This window comes from Musa acuminata, chromosome BXJ2-6 (genome assembly GCF_036884655.1).
Source record: "Musa acuminata AAA Group cultivar baxijiao chromosome BXJ2-6, Cavendish_Baxijiao_AAA, whole genome shotgun sequence".
Classification (NCBI taxonomy): Eukaryota; Viridiplantae; Streptophyta; class Magnoliopsida; order Zingiberales; family Musaceae; genus Musa; species Musa acuminata.
This window is the reverse complement of record NC_088343.1, coordinates 1682584-1693597: the sequence shown is the minus strand read 5'-3', so window position 1 is coordinate 1693597 and position 11014 is coordinate 1682584. Positions and strand designations below refer to the sequence as shown.

The window sequence follows — 11014 nt, the reverse complement described above, 5'->3', positions numbered from 1 at the left end:
CTCTCTTCTTCCTTCCCCCTCATCTCTGCGTCTAAGTTTTGATCGATTGGGTTTTCTCGTTTCTTGTGAATTCGGGTTTTCGTTGTTCTTTTGTGTGATTTAGGGTTTTGATACGATGTTAAGAGATGGTGGATCTTGCCCTGTTCTTCTTGTGATTTGGTTTCTGTGATTTGATGGGGGAGTGAATCTTGATGACATCGACCTCCTTATGGGATCTCGATAACATTTAGGCGGATCGAGGAGTCAGGACGGTCCGTATGCGTTCTCTTCTCCTTTCCCATCTCTCGTTCTATCTGTTTACTGCGATTCTGGTCTTCGTTTCATTGTTCTTTTGTGCGATTTAAGATCTTGGTGTGATGAAAGAGATGGTAGCACGCGCCATGTTCTTCCTGCGATTTGGTTTCTGTGATCTGATGGGGAGCGATAAAGGATGACATCGACCTCCTTTTGGCATGATCGAGGTCGCGGGAACATTCCGCTGCGCAGAGAGGGGAAGGATCGAGGAGGAAGGTGGCACCGGGTTAGTTCTCTTCTAAGACAATTCTTGAATCTCGGACCCGAGAATTCGATTTGCTAGCAACGATTACCTCCTTTCTCGGGCTGCCGCCTACAGTGCCCAAGTTTTTCACCAAGATCGGGGCTACGTTCACGGAAATGCGGATCCCTTGCAAGAGAACCGAGGAACAGGAAAAGCGGCGCACCTCGGCCGGAGACAAACAGAGGTCGATGTATCTGCTGCGCCGCCACGGGCAGCTGAACAAAAGGGGCCTCGCCACCTCGGCCGCTGCCCCGCCATTGTACAGAGAGGGGTCAACGATTTGCGTGGGACGGATGCGGTCGAACCGCGGTATAAATAGCACCACGGTGCCGGTCTTAGTGGGTAGCGGTTTGGTTCTTGTGTACCTTTAGCTGGTCAGGGCTTTGGTGTACCCAACCACCTTTTATTATGTACATAATGCCGCTTTACCGGTGTTATTATTACACGAGATTTAAGGCAGAGAGAGATGACAACGGCGTCGGAATAATTATATATTTATCCCTATAGTTACATAGGATTTATATCTCGATCCTTATATCTTAAAAAAATAAGTATCGAGAACATTACATTTATCAAAGTGAAACATTAAACCTTAATTATCTCAATGTCATTAATTTCGTGAATGAAAAGGGTGAAAGAATAATTTTATAAAAAAATTAGTTTTCTCCTATGCAGACGGTAGACCACCAATGGCGTCAATGGCGCATAAGGTCGGACTGAAGATGCGCGAGGGGAAAGGGGGAACGGGACGTACGACAAGGAGGTGCACGTAGCAGTCCTCGATCTCCCTCCTAGAGTCCCATCGCATAAGGGAGTAGTAGAATTGCACTACCTTCGGCACTTGCCTCACATTTACTGTCGTTGACTTGGACCCCATCGTTGGCGGTGGGGGAGGTGGAGGCGGGGGATGTGGCTACGCTCTACCTTGCGATGTGGATTTTACTTGTGGGGATGGTGATAGAATCGATGGGAGGTACGCCAAATTGGGACATTTGCTTGTTGCGATGTGAGACGAGATACGTGAAGAAAATGACATGAGGCCGACACACAAGGGTGGTATTCCACAGGAGATCCGTGTGTCGACCTTACACGACGTCGGAATAATTATAGATTTACCCCTATAATTACTTAGGATTTACATCTCAATCTTTATACTTTAATAAATAGTATTAAAAAACTTATATTTACAAAAGTGAAATATTTAACCTTAATTATCCTCTTAATTTCGTTGATGATGGACCACCAACGATGTTAATGATGCGTACTGCCAACAATGCTGGTGGCATGAGAGGCCGACAATGTGTGAGGGGAAAGGGGAACGAGACTTACAGTGAGAAGGTGCACGGAGTGGTTCTCGATCTCGTCGATCATGTTGCACACATTGAAAATGGATGTGGTAGCGAGAGGCACCTCTTGCACTTTGTTGCAAGACTCCCTCTTAGAGTCCCATCGTATAAGGGAGTGGTATAATTTCACCACCTCTGGCACTCGCCTCACGCTTATTATTACTGGATCCCATTGTTGGCGATGTGAAGTTGGAGGCGGAGGAGGTGGCTATGCTCTATCTTGCGATGCAAATTTTACTAGTGGGGTTGGTGATAGAATGGACGAGAGGCACACCAAGTTGGGGCCTTTGCTTATTACGATGTGTGACGAGGTATGGGAAGAAGACGATGCGAGGCTTGCGCACAAGGGTGGTATTCTAAAGGAGCTCCGAGCGTCGACCTCACACGTCATTGGCCTTGCGCGCCTCTAACGTCGATGGTCTACCGTCTATGAAATTATTTTTTTATCATCTTTTTTACCCTTTCATTCATGTCAAAGTTGATAATGTGAAAAGAATTTAGATTAATTATTTTACTTTGATAAGTGTAAAGATCCTAATACTATTTTCTAAAATACAAAGATAATCCTAGATAACTACATAAGATAATTTATAATTACATCCCAATAGTGCCCCTGCCCAGCATTCAATTTCATGTTCAACGTAGGGATCTGCATTTCTTTCTTGGTAAGAAATAGATATCCGCTAATCAAAATCATATCCTATTTTGTGTGTCTTAATTGACCATTGATCTATGTCATGAGTCGATCAAACCCACTTCCTGAAGGTTATTGCGTCTTAAGAAGAGGGACAAACATACTCCTTCAAAATGACTTCCGATTAGAAGAGTCTCTTCCGTCATAGATATCACTTACAAGGCTATATGTATATATAAATAATTTTAGGATCTGATTATTAATAATCAAATTCTGAGTAGCTTCAAATTATGATCAATCGGATAAAATTTAAAAGATAACATTTTAGATTTTTAAGTAAACATATCACCACTACAGAAATATTTTAGGTGTATAAAAAAATTATAGGTTGAACTTGAGAAACCTCATTCTGAAGTAGAGGAAATCAGTATTTGCGGCAAAATCACTCGCATGAATTCCCATGCGCGTACTTTATGATAGGTATTAGGTATGGAGCGGTATTAATCCTACATAGCAATGCTTCTTTCCTCCTATAGGGTTGGTTGGTTTGCCTTCAACCCACAATTGTTGCGGGGTAGAAAGTCGGATATATAAATTTTAATTAAGAAATTAACTAAAACCAAGAATTAAAAGACGGAGAAGAAATTATATGCATTCATTCCATCAGCCGCATGGACTCAGATTAACTTTGAGAAATCCCTGATCCTAAAAAATGTTGTCCATCCTTCCAATCAGGGCCCCAAAACCCGAGCACTATGTAACAACTATTTAACGGAAGAATCGGCAACATATACGGATCAACCTCAAGGAAGGCAGGAGAAAAGAGAAGAGGAAACAAGGGGCGAAACCTCTGAGGCTCCGAAGCACATGAGGGAGAGCACCACCTTCAAAATCTTGCGTCGTCGGAGATAGGCAAGCAGAGAAGGAGGTGGATCTCCGCGGCCGCCGCCTTCGTCGTCGTCGTCGTCGTCGTCGGCGGATCTCTGGATATGGAAGGCCAGTTCCTCGAAAAGGCGGGCGATTTGAGTACTGGGAATGGCTAACGGACACAGAGAGGCGATTCGAAGGACTCTTGCTATATATTTAATCAGGCGTCAGGCTTGGGAGCACGATAAGAGATGGTCATCGCTCCGAGGACCAGCAGACCGGGAAGCGTAGTACAGGTTAGCGGATGCAGGCTTATGCAGTAGTGATTAGGGACCGCTGACACAATCCATCAAAGTCTAATTGACTTTAAGATGGGGTAATATAGATTCGCATGGAAGAAAAATAATCAATTGCAATTACGAATTTATTACCTTTATTCGATTTGAATATATATATATATATATATATATATTATATATATATATCTCTCTCTTCATTCAAGGATTATATAACATGGACCAGACTTCTTTCCTTGATCAATTAGGTGTCCCGTTAGAGGACGAATTTGTGATGACTAAGTAGGGATAGGTATACTTTACATCATCTTCGTCATATGACATATTTATTGGATGGTTTTAAGTTAGTTTGGCACGTGCCTGATCACGCAAGCCCTTGCACATCCAAGGAAGATATTCTTCAACCAAAAACCAGCAAGAAAATGTTTAAGTGACGAAAGTACAGGATGAACAGCTAAAACCAGGATGTCTGTATCCTTCCCTAACTTCGTACAACTTATCTAGAAGATGCTTGATTTAAAAGCGTTTAATCCAATATTCAGTAAAAGTTACATTCCGGCGGATAAAGATAACAGAACAGTTCAAAATCAAACAGAAACAAGAATACATGATGCTATATTTGCCTTTATAAACTACTAAGCTACAAAGTTCTCTGATCTGCAGTTGTTGCAATAAAGCTTTTCATCATCTCAAGCCCAACTCATCCCTCCAAATCTCGAGACTTCCCAATTTATTAATGGGACCTGATCAGTCTATTTTTACCGATGAATATATCTTGTGGACAAACCAGAAACAGGCATAAAAGCCAATTGTGCCGGTCAACACGAAGAACGCATAAGATCCGATCAACATGTACCCAAAGTAGAGGATTCCAGAAACCACTTTGGTAATTTCCAACTTTGTGAAGAAATAGAACGCTGAATATGCAAAGAGGTAGAATGCAGACGAACCTGCAGTCAAGTATGCCCTCCACCACCAGTGATAGTCTTCACTGCATAGCTGGAAGTAGCACAGCACAATCGTAATCTCAGCACAGGTCACGATGAGGATGATGAAGACTATGAAAAGGAAGCCGAAGATGTAGTAGAACTGGTTCAGCCATATTGAGGTCAGGATGAAGAAGAGCTCAATAAAAACAGCACCAAACGGGAGTATCCCACCGATTAGTATAGAAAATGCTGGTTGCATATACCAAGCCTGCTCAGGTATCTGCCTGGGGATCTTGTTTGTCTTCACCGGATCCTCGAGAGCTGGCCTCTTGTAGCCTATGTAGCTGCCAACAAATACTAGGGGCACAGATATGCCAAACCATAGCAACACCAAGGCAAACATTGTCCCAAAGGGAACTGCACCGGATGATTTCTCCCCCCAGATAAGAGCATTCAGCACAAAGAAAATGGCAAAGACAATACCAGGAAACATAAAAGCAGTTTTCAAGGTGATCCTCTTCCATTCTGAACCCTTGAACATTTTATAAAGGCGGGCTGAAGAATACCCGGCAAAGAGACCCATGAATACCCACAGGAGAACCATAGCAGTCATCAAACCCCCACGGTTGGAGGGGGAAAGAAAACCTAGTAATGCAAAAATCATAGTGACCAAAGTCATTCCAAAGAACTGAACCCCGGTTCCAACATAAACACAAAGAAGCCCGGAGTTCACTGGCGGTCTGAAGACATCACCATGGACTAACTTCCATCCTGTTTCTTCCTGGGCTTCGTCCTGAGTCTCTAACTGGTTGTAATTAGCTATATCTCTGTAAAGGGTCCTCAACATAATCATGGCCACCATGCCAGACAGAAACAGAACTATCATTAAAGAGTTGATAATAGAAAACCAGTGGATTTGATCATCATTCATGAGAAGGTAAGTGTCCCAACGTGAGGCCCATTTGATATTGCTGGGCTGCAACAGACAAACTCAGATGTAAGGAACACACTTGAAAAGGAAGGTGCAGAAAAAGAAGGTACACACCTGAAAGGTAACATCATATGAGAATACAACATACGTGTCAGCAGCCACTTCTTGGAGTGCATTGCTACCAGGAGTTATTTTAGTGTCTGAGTTGCATGTAGTAACTTTGGGGTTTTTATCATCCCAGTTACCAGACTCATGCTTCACACTGTTTGGAAGAGCAAATTAAAAAGTAAATTATTATGAATCAATTAATTCTGAAAAGATAGATGAACAGAATGTGTAAGACCACGGAAAGCATAGATAACCAGCTTGGATGAGCTAATTTGATGGTTTCTTATTCAATACATAAATGATGTTGAGAACATCAATGCAACATAGGATTTCACAAACTTCACCCAAAATTTTCACAAAATGCCTTGTGTTAATTATAATGGATATGGATCCTAATAACAGTGCGAAAGAGATACATGTACAATATAAAATGGACATATAGATCATGATATGGACATAGAAATAGAAGAAAAAAAATTAGAACAACAATTGGCCACTATATAAATGAACAAATAGAATTCTTTCATAAGTGAACACCATAATCGAACTTTTCTACTGCTGAAATATGATCCATCATCCTAGGCCATAGTGAACCACTAATGCCTTTTGTAACTTTATAATAGGACTACTATATACAAAAAATGCATATTTGTTGTCTTGTATGCTATTTTAGTAAAGGACATCCACCTTAGATATTAACTTGTGCTATTCCACTCACATACAAACATCACCTTTGATATGTGACACACAACTTTCACTATACCATTGATGACATCATTATCATCAGCCAAGACAACTTTGGTGGGCTTTCCATATCTGTCCCTTCAAACTTTTGAAAATAGCAAATTTGCCCCTCCAGATTTTGGTATAGCATATATATCCCTATGAATATTTAGATGTTGCATATATATCCTTTTAATATTCTAATCCTCCATAAGTTATTCCCATTAGCATCCATCAAATAAAGATTAACGACTTGTCATTTTTACTTATTTGATTCCTCGTCTTATAAAATTAAATATAGAAGGACAAATACAAAAAAATATTAATTTAAGAGGAATGTATAGGAAACTTTTTTAAAGGGGTTAATTGGAGTTTCAACATCACTTAGTTGAATGTCAAAGAGACCAACTACAATGGCACATCTGCAATTTTTTAAATTTTATATGCTTAACTTAATCTTAGAGGGGCACATACAAATATCATTAACTTTGGAGGGATACGTCACACACACTAAAATATAGGTAGAGACTCAAGACTACAGATACATAACGGGGAATGTGCAACAGGTTTTCCTATTTCTTCCAAACAGATGTATAGGCACAGCCACGTTTGTAGCAGCATCTGACATAAGAAAATCTCCGAATAAAAGCACCAAAGGAAGGCTTATCGAAATATTTATTATGAAATCCAATAAAATTCAAATTCAAATAACTATAGCAATCTTTAAAAGAAAGAAATAGTTCATATTTGAACTGTGGCATGCCAAAACAAAGTAGAACCCATCAACATAAATAGCCAAATCCAACCATAAAAATATATACTTCAGCATCAGAACTTTTCATTTTATGCTTTTATGCTATTAGTTATGCTCTATAGAAAAGAATTTCAAATTGCAGGCCAAACAAGCTACTGATACTCAATAAACAAAATAATGGTTACACTGCAGCAAAAATTTTAAAGCAATGCAGGCAATTGGAAGACACCCATAAGATGGTTAATGCTGAAGGGCTGAAAATAAATGAGAGAGCAACATAATGTTGCAAAGATCAGAACCTCAGAGATAAATCTTTTGGCTATCCTATTTAACAATACACTGCTAGAACATCACTTGTTTGGATCATTTTTTGTTTTGTTTTATATCTAATATTGTAACAACATAGTTTGGCAGAGCTGCTGCTGTGTAGTTGTCACTTATTATTACTTGGCAAATGACAAATAATTTAGCCATACTGACGACTGCTTTCTGCGGTACGTTTAACTCTACAGCAAGATCATGTTCCACAACAACTACTACCAAAGTTAGCATAATGCTTGACATTGCTTAAAAAGGTGAACTAATTTGACTGCAGAGCTGCATGAAATATCAGTACCTGCTTGGAATCACCTCAAAACCAACAATACGAGCACCATCTGATTCTGGATCTTTATGGTACATGACTTTGAAACTGAGGTGGTTACTAAGGTAATATTTACCATCCTTGCTCTGATCACAAACACTGCATGTCAACTAACTAAACAAGCTGCTAGGTGTTCACAACCTAATGTGACAAGTGACTTACTTTATATCCAACATGAAAACCTTGTTCATAGCTTGTATCTTGACTGCCATCTCTTCTTAGCCTAGGAACTGCGACAGGAAGATTGTCCAGGATCCTATAAAGTGAAAAACAAACGTGGGTATGATATGTTATCAGAGAAACATGATTATGTGTATCAAAAACCATGCAAAGAAGCTGGAGATTACAGTAAGCATAATATTTACCAGATAGCAAAAGCTATATACAAAGTGGTTTTAGGACTATGATGGATTACCACTTTTCAAGTAGAGCAAAAACAGACCAATAACTTACATGTTCACTCGATATTCATCATCAATTTTTTCCTTGAAGTTCTTAGCAGCTTCAGAGCTAAGTTTTATTAGACAGGCTACTTTGCAACTTTCATCCCTTCTCATTTTAAACTGCAGACATCATGCATACCAAATGGAAAAAAAAAGGTTAGACAAGTAGAAACCTTAGCTTATTTCTATTTAATATTCTATTGTTGTCGGGAGCAAAGCTCTGAGAATACATGAAAGTTCAAATAGGCATTTTACAACGTATTTGTTGTCTATCCAACAGAAAAGAGAGCGGGGTACTTACTGCATAAACAGAATTTTCAATGCGATCACCACGAAGGACCTCCCCCAAATTCTCAGCGCTGTTCATTATCTTGGGAGGCTTACAGTAATCCAAGAAATAATAATCATAAGGAAGTTGCGTTTTTGTGGATGAGAGTTTGTTCACTTTGACTTGCAGTTCATCATCCTGGCAAAAAGGCGAAAAAGGAAAATCACGGTTGACAACATTTTGTCAAATAGGAAACATAAGTTTTTTGGCAGATCATGAACAGAGAACTCTGAAGAACAAAATCTAACAAAATATGCAAATAAAAGAGGCGTAAGTTGATTGGAAATTGGCGCAAGAAAGTGGCAAGATATTCGATGCATCACACTTTTTCTGCTACCTCAATGGACTAACAGGCGACGTCTCCAAAGGTGAACCATTGAACGTATCACACGTTTTTCTAACAACTACTCATCATTATTAACCCTCGCGAGCAAAGAAGTACCAAACGCAGGGAGATCCCCTGGCCAACCTTTGGATCAGTTAAGTTCCTAAGACCAGATTCGCCAAATCAAGCTATAAAAACCCCCTCCCCAGATTAAATTTTAAGGGGATCGAAGAAGCGATGCGCAGATCCAAGGAAAGGAAGAAGAAACACACAGTATCAGCCCTGATCTCGAGATGTCACACAAAAGATCCTAAACCCTCGCCAGATCAGGAAGTGATCACCTTCTGGAAGTCGCGAGGAGCTACGCCGGGGAGGTAGAAGGCGCGGGCGGAGGGCAGCACGAGGTACAAGAGGCAGGAGAGGAGAAGAGCTGCGACGACCTCACGGTTCGCCTTCGCCATTGCGAGAGAGAGAGAACCAGACGCCCTCACTGCGGGGAAAAGGAGCGACGGAAGGACGAGAAGCCCACAGAAGCAGCGAGGACAGATCGGGAATTTTAGTTTTCATTGACTTCGACTAAAACGATCCGAACGCCCAACAGAGACCCAAAATCTGACCCTCCTCGGCGAAACGAGAGTCGGGAGTTCGGACGCTGATGGGACCCACGGACTTGGGTTTGTATTTGTACCCTCTTCTTTGCCACGAGGTATAATGGGCAGAAATAATCATTTTTTATATTTTATTTTTCGAGGTATATATGGATATATTATTTAGCATATATTATCCCTTTAATATAGTTATATAATATATATTCATGTTCATGATCAATAATAATTTATTTAAATTAAAAAATACATAATGTTTAGTATACTAATATTTTTAATAAATATTACTAGAGATTATGAATTCAACTAAAAGTAAATTAGCTAACATAAATTAACTACATTGATACATGTATGGAAGCGTTTATGGAAGTAAATTTATAGGGACCAAAAACAGTTAAAATTCATTTGATATACTTAAAGTAAATTTTTGGGGGTCGATAAGGTTATTTAATTCAATATTAGTTGAGAAGTATGAGAACCAAGGGTTCATAAGTCCGTCGGGTATTTCTTACTTTCAGATGCGTCTTTTAGAGTTCACATATTTCGAAAGGACAAAATCGTGTGAGTACATCCATCACTTAAAAGCGGATAATTTCTCGTGAACTTACGGGCCGCACTAATGATTGACCGACCAAATGATTCCTTATCATATGTGTTTATATCAATTCAAGATTAAAAGGAAGAGATATCAAAATTACTCTATTTTGATGGTACATGGATGCTATTTTGCTAAAAATCATGATACTATAACTTGTAAAAGGATAGGGTAGAATTTAGTCTCACGAGAAATAAATTCGAAATAACTCTTTCTAAAACGTGAAAAGATTGATAAGGGAAATTAGTAACATGTTTATGTCCACCACATGTATGCATCTCATAAGCTATGTGCATGCTTTTTGCCTAAAATAAAGGGAGTGAGTTGGTCCCAATGGGAGCTTCCACGTGGAACATGTTCAAGCATGAAAGTTGATAGGTTTTAGTGGATTTCATATACTTTTGTGACTCATTTCATCTAAAAGTCAACATAATTTTATCCTTTTTTTTATTGTCATATGAAATGCTCTTTAGAAACTTTCTATCGTTGTTATAACAATTTGCTCAAAAAAAAACTTTCACTAATTAGCTTTAAACAAATAGTGCCCTTCACTAATTAGCTCAAAGAAACTTTCACTATTTTTCTTGATTTATTTTCTTCGTCTATTGATGCTATCTTTCTCGACCCCTTCTTCGTTGTTCCTCCATCTCTTTTTTTTTTTTTCGTCCATGACCCCTTCGCTCCTCTATCTCTTTTTTTTTTCGTCCATGACCCCTTCTTCGTTGCTCCTCCATCTCTTTTTTTTTCGTAGGTATGGGAGGAGGAGGAGCGACTCATGTGAAATTTTAAATTTTTTATTAGAATAAAAAGGTAAATAATAAAATCTTAATAATTTTTTGCTAAGTAAAAACTAATTAATATGAATTTTTTAGGTAAATTACTCTAATTATTAAACAGGTTTTGAGTTCATAGTTTTCTCCCGGAGAAATCTTTCGAGAGTTGAAGATTA

General features: G+C 39.2%; 1 protein-coding gene across 1 annotated transcript; it reads right to left on the bottom strand.

The window, feature by feature from the left end:
• Positions 1-4192: 4192 nt before the first annotated feature.
• On the bottom strand, positions 4193-9400 carry LOC135614170 (transmembrane 9 superfamily member 7-like). The gene is made up of 7 exons (XM_065111229.1): positions 9207-9400; positions 8514-8678; positions 8223-8332; positions 7932-8025; positions 7743-7855; positions 5656-5803; positions 4193-5586 (listed from the first exon to the last, which is right to left on the bottom strand). Exons 1-7 carry the CDS (start codon positions 9324-9326, stop codon positions 4429-4431), a joined length of 1908 nt encoding a protein of 635 aa, XP_064967301.1. The 5' UTR covers positions 9327-9400; the 3' UTR covers positions 4193-4428.
• Between the last annotated feature and the right edge of the window lie 1614 nt (positions 9401-11014).

Coding starts and splice junctions, on each gene's coding strand:
- LOC135614170 (XM_065111229.1), bottom strand. CDS start 9,326: ATGGCGAAGGCGAACCGTGAGGTCGTCGCAGCTCTTCTCCTCTCCTGC. Junction 7,856..7,931: donor GTTTTCATGTTGGATATAAA/GTAAGTCACTTG, acceptor GTTTGTGATCAG/AGCAAGGATGGTAAATATTA. Junction 5,587..5,655: donor CATATGATGTTACCTTTCAG/GTGTGTACCTTC, acceptor TGTCTGTTGCAG/CCCAGCAATATCAAATGGGC.